The 18965-nt window shown below is 39.5% G+C and overlaps 1 protein-coding gene across 1 annotated transcript; it reads left to right on the forward strand.

Annotated features, from left to right (window-relative positions):
- Positions 1 to 2136: 2136 nt before the first annotated feature.
- On the forward strand, positions 2137 to 18201 carry LOC106168381 (polycystin-1-like protein 2). Its single transcript, XM_087011319.1, has 23 exons — positions 2137 to 2454; positions 2831 to 3000; positions 3196 to 3361; positions 3864 to 3901; positions 4092 to 4145; positions 4587 to 4712; positions 5385 to 5510; positions 6279 to 6378; positions 6696 to 6772; positions 7466 to 7708; positions 7994 to 8390; positions 8998 to 9260; positions 9662 to 9892; positions 10283 to 10384; positions 10618 to 10733; positions 11066 to 11231; positions 11720 to 11998; positions 12236 to 12832; positions 13111 to 13243; positions 13637 to 13890; positions 14505 to 14676; positions 15277 to 15415; positions 15707 to 18201. The coding sequence occupies exons 1-23, from the start codon at positions 2169 to 2171 to the stop codon at positions 17058 to 17060; spliced, it is 5589 nt and encodes a 1862-aa protein (XP_086867445.1). The 5' UTR covers positions 2137 to 2168; the 3' UTR covers positions 17061 to 18201.
- The last annotated feature ends 764 nt before the right edge of the window (positions 18202 to 18965 follow it).

Genomic DNA, 18965 nt, shown 5'->3' on the forward strand with positions numbered 1-18965 from the left:
CCCAGATATATATATATATATATATATATATATATATATATATATATATATATATATATATATAAAACCGTAATGCTTAATCAGCAGGAAATATACGTCTGTAATTTAGGGGTATGGCAGACTGTGTTTTACAGATACGAACAGTACACCATGTGTCGCATGACAGTGTTATATTACTCATGTAAATCAATCAGAACGTACGCAAAACGCATGAGTTTTTACCTGGTATTTTTATTACGCACTACTGTAACATTTAGACGAGATCGATTTCATCCCGGTGATAAGCATAGTCGGCGATTACAGGCTGGCTGACTGTGTAGAACTTTACATTGAAGAACAAAGCAATATCCTGGGCATAAGGGCTAAATATTGTAATGTGAGAATATGGATAAGGAATTCTTTGGTTCCAAAACACTGTTTTTGTCTGTTGTTTTGACATTCAGTTGTCAGGACTGCCGACAATATAAGTGCATTGATCTTTTTTTCCCGTTATTTTGCAAATTATATAACCTTTAACAGCAAAGACAACCTTTTAGTAAAAATTGTGCAAATGCCATGTGGGATTGGCCACCCAGGATACGGTGTTGCTTTGTTTTTGTATTATGACAAACAACGTAACATTGGGTTGCAGTGAAACATTAATATGCGTTCGTTTTATTTTATATACAGGTCGCTCTGTGATCTGTGTTAATATGTATACATTTTTAGTTCTTGATGTATCCCAAATATTTAAAACCATAATCTGAATGATACCTTGATGATCAGAGCATTATATTGTAATTTACGCCTGCATACTGCGAAGCTGCTGATATTTATTACGACAAAGACTTTAACTTTCGGTAAATCTACCCTCTGTGAAAAGTACCGAATTCATACAAGTAGCCGCTAAAACAACACCAGAGCCTACAATATTGTTGCGCAACCTGAAAGATATTTGATGAAATACCTTGCTTCTCTTATTGCATTAGATATTCCAAACCATTTTTCGTAATTGTAGAGCTACCTTCCTGTCATTACTGCATTGCTTTGCTGGCAATGGTTTTTACAGTATTGCAGCCCATGCTTGCTTCTTTGAAGTTGTTAATTCTGATATTGTGCTCTGATTATCAAACAGGTGCCTGTCACCTCTGTATTATGTTCACGTTAATATGATATGCATGTCGTCTCTTTCATACCCAATATTGCATGTAACACCTTCGTTTCGGGCATGACTTGCTCTAACCTGCAGGACTCAGAGGTGAGTATATTTCTACGTACCAGTACTTCAACATTTTCAAACATTTTACGTTGGTTATATCAGTGTATGAAATAACCATTTATTATATCAAGTATCTTTACTTATGTAAAGGTCCGAGTTTCGATGACTTTATTACTTGTGCTTACAGTTGTATGTTTAAAAATTTTTCATAGTTTTAGGATAATTTTCAGGCACGTGGGCCCACTAGCTGCAGGTTTTTTTCAGCAAAGCTGAAAGCACTCGTGTAAATAGCCCTCCGGCTCCAGTTTCACAAAAATACTTACGTCAGTTCCCTGGCTTAGTTGACTAGGATTTCCATCAGGGTGCTGCTACACTGCTCCTGATAGGGTAAGGTGTGCCCATGTGACCATGTAACCTTGGTAATTAAGTTCTTAGCCAGGGAACCTGACTAAAGTTTTTTTTGTCAAACTGGAACCTGATATTTTGCATTTCAAGTTGATTTTGACCATACAACAATTGCTGTGGTGAAATATGAAATCTGATGCTATGTGCACAGATTATTCGCTCCAAAATGGACCTCTTCCACAAAATTACCGTTTCAGTACTGAGTAAAATGATAAAAGCAACTACCCCGTCGTTGAAAATGCAGAGATTATAACTTTATTTTTAATTTTCGTCTGAACAAGTGTTGGACAAATACTGATTAATTTGTACCATAAAAAAGTGCGTGCGCGTGTCTGTGTGTGAGTGTGAGTATGTCAGTCTGTGTGTGTGTGTGTATGCATCGAAAACTTTCATTTGTTTCTCTGTCATTTTATTATTTTTTATTTATTTATCTGAAGTTTAAAACGTCAATTGATTTTTAATGTTGTGCATTTACATCGTTAATTTACAATCGGCCATACTGTATACTTGTCTATATTCAATTTTTTAACAGTTTTCTTTTTATGTTAATCAGATTGCTTATTTTATGTTTCATTATTATGTAGGGGATGCCTCTTATTCGATTGGCATTAAAAGGAACATATATGAAGCGAAGCCCAACATCAGACAAGTGAAGGTGACATTGGTGGCCAGACGTTTGACGTCTGCGCAGTCGGGCAGTGCGCAGCTGATACTGCTGGTCAACGACCCGCCCGATGGAGGCAACTGCTCCGTGAGTCCCACCGTCGCCGAAGTGTCCACGGCTAAAAACTGGAGGATCGAGTGCCAAGGCTGGACAGATGAGGATTTCATAGAGTCTTACAAGTTCTTTGGTAATGGGAACTCTGTACACTGTGCCTCGATCCTGGCAATTGATGTTGTTCTGTGTAGGCCTACTGTAAATAATCATGTTTTGGACAGTTGCGGTTCATTCTGTTAGTGAATTGATCATATTTGGAAGTCTCGAAGATGGGCTATTTTAAATCTAAATTTTAAGTAAGTCGCATAAGGGTTGGGTATTAAAAGAGCACTTATTTAAGAACGTTTACCTGACCGAAGCACAGTTCTTAAAAACGATGACAATAATAATAATAATAATAATAATAATAATAATAATAATAATAAAAGTCCTGTCAGTGGCTTATAGACATTATATTAATCTTAAAGGACCCCTGCTTCCAAGACTGTTATCTTTGCTTTCGATTTCAGCCCTGTTCAATGGGTCAAGCGTTCCGAAGAATCTTGGCTTTAATTCACGCGGAATTCTCGATACATCCATGCCAAAGGGACCCTCTTACGACAACTACTGGATGACTATATATACCAATATCACAGATTCGGATGGCAGTACAACGACGTACAAGGTTGGGCGCATACAGGTATGGCGTGTTCACATACTGTGTCATTAAAAAAACTTTTTATCTTTAAATACTGTCACTAGACAAACGGATTGATTGACTGGTAGGCCTAATTGCGTTGAGCACGACTGTCTGCTGAAAAAGTGAAAAAGAAAAAAGAAATGAGCAAAGGTGGTGGGTAATCTGTTGACATAAATGGGCCAATTTCCTCTTCAGGTGAACCCAATGTCGACAACAGAGGTAGAGTCACTAGTTTCGAACCTCACCGCTAGTGGCAGCACTAATATGATAGCCCAGATTGCAGCCAACGGGAACCTTGAAGACACAACGCAGACTATCCAATCCTTGGCGTCTGTGCTTAACACCTTGGGCAGTTCTGAAGGTAGAATACTTTATAATGTTGTGTTCAAAGACAATATTGACCCTTTGTTAAAAATGGATTCAGTTGTCAAATTGAAACATTTAGGCCCACTTTGAAAAGGAACTTACTCTGAATAAACCTGACTAAATATCTGAATGCAAAACACCAAAAACAAAGCTGTGCGTAGGCCTATTTTTGTTTTCTGGTTTCCCATTAAAACCCAAAATTGACTTTATCTTTATCCTAGCATTTAATATTCAAATCCTTATTTGAATCTTAAGTCTTCAACGTTATCCGAGCGATATGTTTAAATGTATCTGATCCATAATGAGATTATGAAAATAATTAAACGCTTTGCTTTTTACTGCATCCTGATTTAAATGGTGGTTTGGACACATACTGTACCTGAAATACCACTATCCTTCATCACTTATTAAATATGTCTAAAATAATATGATATATTGGAAGAGGGTAGTTGAATAGGCGTTTGTTGTGTTTAATTCAATTATTCTTATATTGCCAGGGTTTAATTCCGGATTTGGACCAAGTGAAGCAACCTCGGTAAGAATTTGAAATAAAAAAGTCATATCGCTCATAACTCATCAGTTTTATTCGTTATTCAGAAGTTAATCGTTAATTTTTTATTCGTAGTCCGCAATAAGCATTTCCAAATGAAATATTAATTCAGTAAAATATCCGAAAGAAGTTTTCATCACACAAGATACACAAACCTTGAAATCGAATGTTTCAGACCCAGAATACGTCGTCAGCAGAAAAGGAAGCACTCCGTGAAGAAGTCGCATTGGTGAGATTGCACGCACACACACGCACACATGCACGCACACATTGCCATCTTGTTAGTAAAATGTATTTGATCAAGTAATTTAACAATTGGGACATGAAATGAAATGAAACACAATTCTGTTTTTAAAAACTGACTTAGACGTATTTCGAAGTTCATCGAGATTACGTCTGTGTACAATATAAACATTCAATTCTTCAGTTCATAAGAGATAAGACCCAAAATTGTTGTTATGACAATACATGAAAACCACACTTAAACATACCTGTTTGAATAAGGGTAACCAACGGCCAGCAAATAATTTGAATTTTTTGGTAACATTATATGTGTATTTTCCCTTCGATTAATAGCGTCATTTTAGCTAGCATATATGACAAGACAAAGGATAGATTATTAGAGCTAAGATATCGGCAATCCCAAATTAATGCCATTGCACCCTTTCAGATAAGAACTCAGATGATCGACGCAGTGTCGGACAGCGCACCCACCACCCCAAGGCAGGTGCAGCTTCTGGCTAGCTGCCTCACGGAAGTACTGCAGCAACCATCTGAGATAAAACGGGGCAGCCAAGTAAGTAATCTAAATATCAGACATAATACTACACTTGTGGAATATGTGTATCCATATAACAAAACGAAAAATACATGATGCTTTAGATACACAAACACGCGCGCACACACCCACATTTTTACAAACGTTATGATCATGTTCACCATAGTCGTCCTAAAATGAACTTCCCTTACTGTGTTAAAAAATTCATAGTAACAAAACAGCCCAAGAGTTTGAACACAGAGGAATACTACACACACTGGACAATAGAAGTGTCACCCCTACTGAACCAATACTTTGGGGGAGATAAATGACCGTGGAATGATATGCGCCTGGAATTATTTTATTAACATCAAATTTCACAAAAGAAACGGTTCTGACTGAACAATTCAACTGTATCGATATTCTGACATTGCTTATATTCCGCCTCTTCAGGTTAATAACTTTGATTACTCTGATTCAGGGGTTTACACTTCTATTGTCCAGTGTGTGTAATTCGATATCTCAGATTCTTATGTATTTTAGGTCAGAGGCCTATTACTTCCACGAATAAACTCATTATCATCATTATCATCATTAAAAGCGTTAAGATAGTAGTAATATGTATATTAAGTTCATTTCTTCATGTACATATTTGCGCCAGTTGCAATGTGGAGACATTTTCTAAAATGGAAGTTGCCATGTTCATTTCAGTCAAAGGTTACTGCCATTGTGAGCGGATTTATCGACGTGCTTCAGGCACAAGCTGCTGAACAAACTAAGGAAGAAACTGTAGAACTGGCTACCACCATTTTGAGTAGTGTAGGGGCAACAATCGCGGTAAGTGGAATGCTTTTTATGTTTTGTCTTTATCTTTTGCTGTTACCCGCGGTAGTAAATACAACTCTGTTATTACCTTTCATATTATCTATTAACTAATTACCAGTTGGTTCCCGTGCCGTTTTCTTTCTATTTCTATCTCTATCTCATTCAATCTCTAGCGGCCTTCTCCCGTTTACATTACACGCACCTTTATGAGTATAATAAGAGCATGTCAATCAACTCAGTAACTCTACTAAACACTCCCCGGTCCTTAGTCACTCATGACTGTCAATTACTACAGGCCCGTAGCCAGCAAATTCAAAAGGAGGGTTCTTTTTCTGAAAAAGTGGACCTTTTCCCATAAAACTATATGTACCTAGATCAAATTTTACCCAGAGTGGACCTTTTCCCAGCAAAAGGGGTGGTTCTTTTGAACCCCCCGAACCCCCCCTGGCTACGGGCCTGTACTATCATCACATTATAATGCATGTTACGTAGATGTATGTAGTGGATAGTAGGATATTTCTTCTATAAGTCAAAGGGGCATGGTACATGTTGTACACCTTCACAGTGTATTTGTACTTGAAAAGGAACGGTGTCTAGTTGCTGTTTAATCAGCGGAAATAATATCAGTTTTAATTCTTATTTGATTTCTAATGAAGATTGATTTGAGTTTTATTTCATTAATCTGTAATAGTACTAGATGCGTTAATTCAGTAGAACTGTGAAATAGGATCTCTCTATCCCAGGAATTAATTAATTAAACAATTTATCATATTATTATAGGCAACGACGTACGCCTTAAAGAACCCGTTACCATCGGACGTGCAGGAGTCGATGAATGATATGTACTACGATGCGGACTTAGAAAATACTGAACAAAAAAGTAAATTGCATTAAGATGCTGGGGGTGGGGGGATTTTTAATTCTATTTTATTTGTAAAATAGTTACCAAAAAATCGAGATTTCCTAGCTCATAGGTATTATGTTTGGATGAATAAAATCCAAAGATTGTTCGAGAAAATGTGTGGAAAAGGGTGAAGTGGTCATTTTTGCATGTAAGCAAACGTATTCCGTATTAAAAGAAGTTTTTCCCCACCAGTAAAATGTTTTTGTGCTTTTTTTAATAACGAGTAGAGGTTACTGAAACAGATGGTATTCCGTTCCGAGTTATTGCAATATTTGGGATCATCCTCTTTTCAGATGTGGCAGGGCTTTCAAAAGAAGAAGCGAGAAACCAGTTTGGTCGATACACTAGTGATGAAAGCCAGAAAGAAGTGGTGAGTTATTACACGATTTAACTTAAAAAATACGTTTTGATTGATTTTTGATGAAAATCCCAGAACAATTGGGTTGGTCCGGTGATATGTATGAAGGTCACTGGTTTAAGAAAGTCATTCTTTAACCGACTCTTTTTAAGTGATTCGTGACGTGGCTGTTTTGTAATTCCCGCATAGGTAGGCTACTTTACGTGTGTGAGCTAGCGCTCACTCTTGTACTTGTATTTATGTTTTTATTTTCCCAGAAATATTTTTAAAAAGATAGGCCCGTAGAATTTGCATATTTCAAAATGGCACATGTAAATGTATAAAGCTCCATATTTGTAATTAAGTGGCAATGTAGGACAGTGTCAGTTAGTCTGGTGACACTTTACACTGGTTTCCTTATTCCTTTCTACTACTCTGTCAGTGAGTTTGGAAAACTCCCGCATGGGCAGGCTACTCTGCGTGTGTGTGCTCAAGTTCACTCGTGCTTGCAATTGTGTGCTTACTTTGTCATACATATGAATTTCTGACATTGATAGACCCATGTAATGGACCCAGAATCTGCATATCCGAAAATGACTTATGTAGGCCTATATGTATAAACCTCCATAAATGTAATTGGAAATGTACCCAAGTATAGCGGTTTTTTTTTTTTTTTTTTTTTTTTTTTTTTTTTTTTAATAATGGTGCCATATTCCCTTCTTCTAGTCTGGCGGTGCTGTCTCCACCCTTATGTCAGGGATAGGCAACGTTTCTGACGTCCTACTGTCCAAGACCATCCCCGGGGAGCCCTCCCTGGGGGTGGAGACCCCTCAGTTAAAGATGGAACTGGTGAAGGACGACCCCAATAAGATCGACAAGCTGAAACTTCAGTCGGCCAAGCTGCCCTCCTGGAACAGCATCCGGCCTGCATCCGGGCCGGGATCCGGGGATAGCTTGGTCTCGGTGCAGGTGAGGGCAGTGCTGATGTATGATGATACTAGTGAAAGGCAATTGTGTTCCCTTTCAGAATTATGGCTTGAACGATGACCTCTTAAACGCTTTTGATAAATTACAAAAAGAGTTATGATAAAAGATATAAATAAATAAAGAAAGAAAGAAAGAAATATGTACTATTTGTTTTTTTTTTTCGCATAAACCTTTTAAGTAATTGTTTTTAGTTTTTCTTTATTTTTTGAAAAATATATTGGAATAACTATTGTGAGGTGAATGCATATGTAAACGTCTCCCTTTCAGTTGGTTCAATTTGCATCGAACCCCTTCGGTTCACTTAAGAACTCCGACAAAGTCGCGAACGGCTCCGAAACCGTATCCCTTGACCTCAAAGACGACAATGGGGCCACAATGGCCATCTCGAACACCCAACAACCCATCGAGATCTTCATAAACCGCGACACCAGCGGTCAGCTCCCCGCTGCGGACTATATATACCACAGCCCCATGGACCCCGCGGACGGGCTGTCGTACAGGTCCGCGAATATCACCGACTCCGATGTGGCCATACACTTTGAGATCGTGCCAGAGAGCAACGTGACCTTCCTGGTGCTGGTGAGACACGGAAGTCCGCCTCAGCTGCAGGACGGGGAGTTTGATTTTTGGCAACTGGTACCGTCCGTCAGACTGGCTGCTGATGGTAAGTGGAGAGGGTAGAAGAGACAAAAAAGGTGTACCCAGAAAGGGGTGGGGTGGGGTGGTGGTGGCTATGAGAAGGCGTTAAAATATCAAGAAATGCTGTCCAGTGTATCGTGACAGAGAGTCCCCCCCATGATGGAATCCGCTTCCCATTCATTTTTGCAGGTACAAGTGTGCTGTTTGATAATAAGATTGCATGTAGGCTGTTATTCTCGGCTTCATTGAATTCATTGCGACTTAAATTCAAGCAAATTGCAAAAAAAAAAAAAAAAAAAAAAAAAAAAAAAAAAAAAACGAGGCGATAATTTTTTCACGGATGGGTAAAATTTTCCCTTCTATTTGTCGTGTTTTCGCGATTGGAGGATAGATACAGTGTAGCATACATGATTGCTCCAGTCTCGAAAGAATAACGTTTGGATAAATTGAAAATTATATTGCAAAAATGCATACTGGCAAAGCTGGTTTATATACTGTTAACAGGTCAAATTGGTTGTAAAAATTTTCAATCCCTGCAATGTACTGACACATAAATGTCATTAATTAATTTTAATTGATTTCCATTAATCATTAATTAAAACAATTTATCAATAATTTTTCTTTCACCGAAGGTACTCCTCTGAACAGCTACGAAGTCTTCATAGAGAGCGACCAAGTCGGCAACAAGACTGGCAAGTACTATGTGGGCATACGACAACTGGCGGACAATGAGACCGAACTGTATGGCCCACGGTGGACAAACTTCACCGGGAACTTCACCGAGGCTTTCACCGGTGCCAATAACATCACCACCAACTACACCATGAGAACGTACACATCAGGGTGCTACTTTGCCACGGTCGGCATGACGGCAGTCAGTACGGAGGGCTGCATTGTGAGTAGAGCACCCTGTGGATCGAACGTTGTTAAAACGAAAGAATGAATGAATGCGCTTGGACAGTTACACCCTACGTTTTTTTTATCCCTGACAGGTCCTCCTGCCTATATATAAAAGGGTACACCGTAATGAAACGGTATCGACAAGGATATATACGTAGAGGAAAGTAATCGGGTCTATTTCAAGAACTTACGTTTTAGGCCGCATTCAGAACAGTGAACTAACTAGTCCGTGGGTTAAATATGGCGACCCACTAAAAAAACTTGCCGCCTAATCCGCTAAGAGACACTGAATAGATTCCCCGTGGGGAAGTATTCAGGTGGGTCGGCCATATTTGATCCGCAGATACGTTAGTCCGTTGTTCTGGATGCGCTCTATGGCTGAGACAATTTTTTCAGGTTGGCAACAAGACGACTCACTACTCTACTCAATGTTATTGTACCCATCTGACGTCATTCATGGGCGGCTGGGTGGTCCAACCCAACACAATCGACTGGAACTTTGTCTTCTCTGGCGCAGCGGCTTTCGACAGGAATCCAACCCTGTATATAACCGAGATGTTGATAGCCGTGTTGTATATCATGACAGCTATATGGGCTAGAAGACAGGATAGGAAAGACGTGGAGAAGGTAGGGTTTGTTTTCTTTCAAATATGCTCTAAAGATGTGCGGGTGTATATGTGTGTTACATAATTTTTCCGATTGTAAACTTGGTTAGTCTCGCAATGATGTTTGCTTTTCAAGCATAAAGCTAATTTATAGCCTATCCACATAGTGTGAGATGGTATTTTGCTCAATTTTAATTTTATTTCATTTTTCATTTTTTCAAAAATGATTGTACATTGGGATAAAAAATTGTTTGCCGATGGGGGTCATCCCACTCCGATTTCCGCACTCCACTTGAATGGTTTATAACACACATTCCTCTTTGGCATCGTAACATAAGTTAACATAAGATAAACCTTTGAGACGTTTTGACCCTCGCATTATCTTACAAGTAGTATATGTAATGTCTTACAGTTGGGCGTGTCTCCTTTGCCGGACAATGACCCTAATGACCACTACCTCTACGAAATGATCGTATTTACTGGGATGAGAAGAAATGCGGGCACCGAATCAAAAGTAAAGAATAATTTTCATATATTTTAGGCTTGTTTAATGCGTTTTTGTTTTTATATATTTTGAATGTTAATGATGAGAAAACTAAGTAAAAGAATGTACATATGTTGGTAACGTAATCATATATCAACTTAGGGAAGTAAATTAAACCAAATATACAATAAATAAATAAATAAATAAATAAATAAATAAATAAATAAATAAATTAAATAAAATAAAAATGCCTTTTTCGCCAGGTAAATTTTATTTTGTCTGGGGAATACGATGAAACGGACGTCAGAACGCTGGCAGACGACAAACGACGCACTTTGATGAGGGGATCGGTCGATCGTTTCTTGTTAGCCGTCCGGGGGTAGGTCATGTCTCAGTTCACTTCACTTCATTTCACTTTCATTTTGAGTATAAACCATATTAGAAATATTGGTAGGTACGTTCCGTCATGTGTGAAAAAGGACACTGAGTGAAGGCATTGATAAACCTTAAATATAGATATTAACATTTTTCGACTTTGTAGGTAGTCTGAACCAGTTCAAAGCTTGATGTGAAAATTTGTCTGTATCTGCCAATTGAATGACTCTCCTTACTGCTTAGTACTTTGCGCTGTTTGATTTGCATCGGACGTTCACGTTGAAAAGCTTGAAGGCTAACATTAATACCATTTAAAATAATTTTACCTGTATCTAGACCTTTGGGCGACCTGAACTACCTTCGCATCTGGCACGACAACTCTGGCAAGGGCCACTTCGCCTCTTGGTACCTTAAATACCTCCTGGTGCAGGACCTGCAGACCAAGGAGAAGTACCACTTCATCTGCAACCGATGGTTTGCCGTGGAGGAAGACGACGGACAGGTACATGGTGGTCAACTTTTTTGTGTGTGTGGTCTGGCAAAATTGAAATGTTAATCCGTCCGGTCCGAGCATGTTCCAGTTTCTTTCTGATTGCCTAGGTAGGATTTGCTTGACTCGTTCACCTCTGAGGCAATTTGTAGTTTGTAGTACTCAGTGTTACGGGTATGATCCACTGTCTACATGTGACGAGTAATGTTCACCTCCATTGATCGCGCGATAAAATCCCTTTTACACTGGACGGCGTCCTTTCTACGTCCTTTCTGCGACCATGAAACTTGCATCGCTGTGGCCCTAGAAAGGAGGCACAAGAATTGCGTTGGTTGCAGAATGAATGGTCAACGATTGGCCAGTTGTAGGCACGTTAAGTATTTTTTGAACTCTGAAACGGGGCCGTACTATGGGACGCAGAAAGGACGCCGTCCAATGTAAAGGAACTTAAGTTAAGGAGGGTTTTATTGTTTTTACTTTGGTTTACTCGTCCGTTTTAGGTTGACCGTCTTCTCCCTGTAGCAGGCCGCGAGCAGATGGTCGAGTTTGGCCACCTCTTCACGAAGACCACCCAGAAGAACCTTGGTGACGGGCACCTGTGGTTCTCCGTGGTTGCTCGCCCTCCTCGGAGTCGTTTCACGCGTCTCCAGCGAGTGACCTGCTGCCTTTGCCTGCTCTATATGACCATGCTGACCAGTGCTATGTTTTATGAGACGGTGCCGGAGTCGCCAGGGTCGAACGCAATCACATTTGGGCCTTTCAGTTTATCACCGGAACAGGTAAAAGAAAACTAATGAGCCGTACGTGATTGACATTACGAAAAATAAATAAACAAATAAATAGATTAATTAATTAATAAAAATAAATAAATAAAACAAGCAAGTGGGTATAAGCAGTGGCTCTGTCGGACAGTTTTGCAGTCAGCGGATGGTAAATTGAATTATTGTAGGCATTTATTTCGAAAAAAACGAAAGAAAAAGAATAATTATTTTATAAAGTGGGTTCTTCCATTCTAGATCTACGTGGGTGTGATCGGAACCATCATCGTGTTTCCCGTCAACCTCCTGATCGTCACATTCTTCCGCAAAGCGAAACCAAGGAAGAAGCGCCCGTCCCGCATCCAGGCTGCCATGCAGAGAAACATCCTAACACAGAGCACCTCCACCCTCGGCGGAGCGCTGAAAACGCCAGACCCGTTGTCCCACAGGGATATCGTGCTTGAAAAGAACGAGAGGGTCGGGGAAAATATGAGCATGTATAACCAGAGCCGCTCGGCGACGACCGTCTCAATTCAGTTGCCGTCTACTACCCCTGCTTCGCTCACTAAAGCCTATGACAAAGGACACCAAAGCTTATCTAATATCAGCATCCCCGAGGCTTTCGAGTACAAAGAGGATGCTGGGAAGGGGAAGAGAAAGAAGAAAAAGAAGCCGCTGGAACTTCCGTGGTGGTTCACCATCGTGGCTTGGATACTGATGTGGATTTTGATCCTTGGTTCGGCATTTCTGGTGACTATGTACGGGATAACATTCCAGGAGACGAAAGCGCAGAAGTGGATCACGTCTATGATCATTTCCTTCCTGACGTCAATCTTCCTCACTGAACCAGTCAAGGTGAGAAAGGCAGTTAGTCAGTCCTTCGTTCAGTCACTGACTGAGTCTTCCAGTCATCTCGCTAGTCAATTAGTCATATTTTTGTACGGTGAATTAATCTTATCTCTTCATACTATTAAGTGTAAAAATGTATTCTAAGGTTAATTATTATTACTTGTAAATAAATAAAAGCATCTATTGATTTTTTTTTTTAATCAGAGCTAATGATTTAAAGAATATACGGCTTAATTGGGGAAAGGCATTTTGTCGATATCTTATTTTTATCGAAATATTCCCAGGTTTTCTTGCTGGCCATTTTCTTCTCGCTGATAATCAAGAAGGTCGATGAGGATGAGGACGAGGAGGAGGGAGAGGCAGACGAAGAAGAACCTCAGTTACAAACTGATGAAATGTGGCTTCATCCACCAGAAAGTGAGAACTCATTGTGAAACATTAAGTCATTGTTTTTGCCTTAAAGTTACGTTATATTTAAGTTAAAATATAAGTTATAAGTTAGGGATATTTAAGTTGAGACTTTATAAATGGTATGTTCCTTTGAGTTTTTGTTCTGTGCTTTAATTTGACGCCTTGCTGTGGCAGTCCGTTATAAATAATGCAAATGAAATGCGTCATACGAATGTTTGACTCTAGAAATAAAGAAAAAAAACACAACTCTTCACTGACAACGAGATCTATGCAAAGTACATTGCTGAATAGATTACATCACTATATATTGTAAAATACAAATTTTTTTACTGATAACACGGCTTCAGAAGATGAGAAGGTCATTATTTTTTTCAAAATGCTCTCCATACATTTTAACAGCTTATGGCGCAGCCAAGCCCAGGAAGATCGCCTACAAGCCTCCCAACCCCGCCGCACTGGAGGAGGCGAGGGAGAAACGCATTAAAGAGCTTAAGATGTACGATATCCTGCGAGAGATCATATTTTACTGTTTGTTCCTCTGGCTGCTGATGGTGATAAGTTACGGTAATAGGGACCCTTACGGCTTCCTGCTTAAAAGACACATGGACGATCTTTTTGTATTCAAAGGAAGCATTACCATGGACTTCACTAAGGTATGACGTCATTTTTCACTTTTCTTTTTCGGCGCCTACAAATGTAGCCGCAGACGTAAAGTTTTAGAAATATCATCACTGGATACTTATCATCACGCATTTAAGGACACGTTAACGAGCTGTGAGTTCCATGGGTGAGAAAATGATTCTCAATAGATAAATGAGAATTGGAGAAATATCCAAAATTGGAGAAATATCCAAACGAAAATACATCCAGATAGCTCCACCATCACCATTTTTTTTACTGAATTAAATGTTTTTTGTGTTAAAAATAAAATTCTGCACGAGTGAGAATTCAGTTGTAAAAACCAGGATCATTTAAAATGGTACGGATATCTTTTGTAACGCTGTGTTACATGTATGAATGGATGAAACTACATAAATGGGATAGATGACCCCAATTCTAAATCAACAACCTTGCCTTCATTGTAATAATAACATGTATTATGCACTGGAGGTTGATCACACAAACGTGGATGAAAATAAAGATTCTTAAAATGGACAGAACGGTCATTTATCAACACTGCTTAAAGAATCCTAAATAACAGGTAAAATAGGAAGCGAGAGAATTATTATTATTATTATTATTATTATTATTATTATTATTATTTCAGTTGCAAAACTCGACTCACTTCTGGCACTGGTATAAAGAGGGCTTGGTGCCCGGATTGAGGGCCTCTATCTGGTACAACAACGACCCGCCATTGGGTCAGCGCGGTTTCCTAGGCGACAGGACGTGTAGGATGATGGGATATGCCACCATGAGGCAGGTCAGAGTGAAGCCAGGTGAGACAGGCGTGGCTAATTACAAAACTTTACGAAACTAAAACTGGGGTAATTATTACCTGTTCACCTTCACCTGAACATGTTATTCAGTTGCGAATAAGTCTGTCAGAGTGAACAGACGAAACGGTCAACAGGTAAATCATATATATATATGGATCAATCTGAAATAGTAACTTTCTGACTATCAAAACTGAGATCCAATGAGACTATTTTTCACATTTTAAATTGAACTGTCTAAATCCTTTGTAATAAGACTGCATTCGGGATAACGCCTTTAATCATCTCCAGACCTGTTCAACTATCTTGAATCTTCGAAAACAAAGGATAATAAGTAATAACGGGGTCTACTGTACGATATTGAATGATAATTTTAAATGGAATCACGTAAATAGAGGACGAATAATTGTTTGTGATTGGCCGCAAAACTGGTGCTATGCTTTTTTCAGTTCTCTGCTCTGAAAGATTTCTGTGCTGTTACGAAAAATAGTTTCTGAAAACGAAATGCTTTTCTCTCTAGGGTGGCCCGAGATTTACAAATAATAATAATAATAATAATAATAATAATAATAATAGGTTAACGTTTTCCTTTTTTTATTCCAGGGCAGTGCAGAATCCACGACCTACTGACTAAAGTGATCAAGGAGTGTAACGAGGCCTACAGCATAATGGAAGAGGAGGATGGGTCGTTTGGAGTGGGCTGGGTCCCTTTCAACGGTACCTCCACCGTCAACAACTCAAGGTGTGTGTAAATATGGAACAGTAGCACATTTGACCTTCATAGGACTTTTGTAGTTAGTTAAAGTGCATGCAAAACATAATGGGCATAGCTCTTTACAAATTTTAACCCGTATTTCAAATTTTGACGGGTAACAGTAAATGTTTTTTTATTTAATTTTATTGTATTGACAATTTATGGAGTTTCACAAGAGTAAATGTTTATTTTGCTTTAAAAATGTCATAGTTAGGCAGAAATATCAGTACATAGCATAATTTGCCTTGTGTAGTGCGTTATCACTGCATATATTTCCAGCCCGGAGTACACATACCGTACCTCTAGCGAGCTCGACGGTTACCCACACTACGGTCTGCTGACGGTGTACGGCGGCGGAGGGTATGTGGCGGAGCTTAGAGGCAGCGCCAGAACCCTGCTTGCCCTGGGAGAGCGTCTGGAGAGGGAGAAGTGGATAGACAAGTACACCCGCGCGGTGCTTGTGGAGTTCACGTGCTACAACCCCGGTATCAACCTCTTCTCCATTGGGACCATGGTGGCAGAGTTTCCAGAGACTGGCGGCGTTTTTACCAGTTACCGATTTGAGCCAACGCGTCTGTTCAACTATCTTGGGTCTGCAATGGGGTTCCAGATTTTCTGTGAGGTGTCATACTTTGTTTTTATATTCTTCTTCATGTATAAAGAGGGTAGGAAGATGTGGCGGGCTCGATGCAAGTATTTCTCAGAGTTCTGGAATCTTGTGGAGTTCTCCATCATTGCGTTCTCGATTGGTGGCGCTGTGGTGTTTTTCTATCGTCTGCTTCTCACCGATACCTTGACAACTTCCTTCAAGGAGTCCCATGGCAACAGTTATATCAAGTTCCAGTATGTAGGCTACTGGAACGAGATGTACAGCTACATGTTAGGTTTCATCTGCTGTCTCGGCACCTTGAAGTTCTTGAAGCTGCTTCGCTTTAACAAGCGTATGTCCTTTTTGGCGGCAACGCTTAGGCACAGCACCAAGCACCTGTTTGCGTTCGCAGTAATGTTCTTTATCGTGTTTTTCGCATTCGTGCAATTCTTCACTCTGGACATGGGCACTCAGATCCTGAACTTTGCCAACGTGCTGTACGCCAGCGAGTCCTGCATGCAGATGATGCTGGGAAAGTTCGACTTCTGGGGGCTGGCATCTGCCAGTGAACTCGCGCCATATTTCTTCGTCCTCTTCGTGGTTCTGGTCTCCTGGATCACCATCAACATGTTCCTGTCGATCATGAACGAGAGCTTCACCGCCGTCAAGAATGACCTTTCCAAGCAGCCCAACGAATACGAGATGGTGGACTTCATTGTAACTAGGTTCAAGCTCTGGACGGGGCTAGGGGCTCCAAAAGCCGGTCAACCCACTGCTGCCACCACCCCGGACAAACTGAACAACGAGAAGACCGAGGGTCAGGACAAGGAGAACTCGGTGGAGACCGATTTGAATCATTTCCCAGAAAAAGTGGACCGGCTCCTGAACACAGTGGGCCGCGTTTACTTCGACTTGGAGACAAACAGCGGAAAGGACGCGTTCAAGCAGATGCTTAAGGACAACAAGTTGAAGGCAAAGATGCACAGCGGAGGCTACGGCAACGGACTAAAGGATCCAGAGGCTGAAGACTTGGCAATGCTCTAACGAATTCTGCACTGTTTCAGTGTCGACGAAGCACAAAGAGTGCCCAATATTCTCCGTCTCGTACGATAAACTAGCGAATAATTGGCAGTGAAAAGATTAATCTATAAAATGTCAATTGTATTGGTCAATTTTTGTAGCCTTTTCGTTTTCCAGTGATTGATTTGTTAATTATCTTCATGTGACGTTGCCACACGTTAGGACTGTCGTTCTGGTAATTTTTATCTTTTTGGTAATTAATATTTTTCTGGTATTTTTTGTCCATTTTAATACTACGCTGCAGTATTTTAACTTTATCCCCTTACGTCCAAAATATTGGTATTAGTCCGACAGAGACCACGGTTCTGTTTAAAGTACAAATTTGAAAAATACTTACTGTACACGGAGTACTAGATTGTGCTTATGATTCTAAGACATTGGGCACTGTGAGTGTTACGGACATGATATCTTCAGTTCATTCAGAAAAGGAATCTGTTTTAGTTATAATGGTAAGTATTCATTTTTAGTGTATTAGAATTGTCCTATGCGCTAAAGAACCAATAACCTTAAGGCAAAGACAAGACATAGTATTGAATCTACATTCTCTCTTTTTCGAAGGGACATATGAAAACATTTTGAAATACAAAACTGCAGCGCCGATAATTGACGTACACTGTATACACATGTATCAGCCGTTTGTATTTTGCATGGAACAGCTAGCATAGACTGAACCATTAACAACCAAAATGTAAAGAACATTGCCATTCTCTGAGACACTCTCAAAATTTTTTTATCTCCCAAAGATTAGAATTGTTAGATCTCCAAAAACTTGTATCCCCTGAGCCCTCAGAAATTATAATGTACAAACTTATAACTATCTTAATAAACAAATTGCTATCTTATCAATTAATTATTTTATGTTTAAATGCCATAGTGTGTTAAATATGCTTTTATCACTCTTTTAGGACTAAATCCAACTTTTAATTACAAGAAAAAGATTATTATTATTATTTCTCTCTTGTTTCGGTAAATGATTTATCTCTGGAAGAACAGTAGTGTATATTTAACACACTCTTATTTAAAAGGAAACACCATTTATGTGCACCAGCACCTTTAGTGTGCAGCAATAAACATGTATGTGTTTAATAAAATTATGTCACGCATATATTATTTCTTGAATTTTTCACTTAGTTCGGGTTGTCTGGGCAAAAGTTCACGCATTGGTGATGCATGCGCTCTCTCTCTCTCTCTCTCTCTCTCTCTGTGTGTTTGTGTGTGTGTGTGCGTGCAGTTGTTGTTGCACTTGTTAATACTGTTTTTCACTTCATTTCTCGAAACAGAATCAATGACACCAAACACTTCCCTTGTAATAGAGGTTTCATGTGGAACCATGCTTCAGCTACATGTAGTCAAAATTCTAAATTCAAGAGGGGACTATTGGTGTGATTTTTTTCAGAAATCGAAGGGGCGGGTCAGGACCCCCTGACCCCCCCTCCCAAATCCTGATATTGTTTACTGGGTCCTAGGTCCAAGTCAGTGGAGTTGACATGGAGAAAAGATTAAAATACACAAACATTTTCTCGGGGCCCCAAACCCCACGCGGGGGGTGGGGGGTGGGGTTGGGGGGGTTATGGCCGGTTTTGCATTTTTGCATGCAATATATGGGGATTTTGTAATTTTCCCCTGTAAGTGAAGGAGCAGCTATTGATGAAGCATTCATACTGTTATATTTTCTTACCATTAAAGAAAATCAAATTTTGTTTTAAAATAATACAATAAAAGTATTATTTTAAGAATAATTTGTTTTTGGGTGACCTTATTGTACTTTTGTGCATTATAAATTCACCATACTGCCACATAACTACAGTGGATGGGCTGCTGCTTTAGAATTTACTCTTGGATATTACATTGGATTTTTATATGACTAAA

Source organism: Lingula anatina, chromosome 4, assembly GCF_051362555.1.
Source record: "Lingula anatina isolate TDL-2025a chromosome 4, LinAna3.0, whole genome shotgun sequence".
Taxonomy (NCBI): Eukaryota; Metazoa; Brachiopoda; class Lingulata; order Lingulida; family Lingulidae; genus Lingula; species Lingula anatina.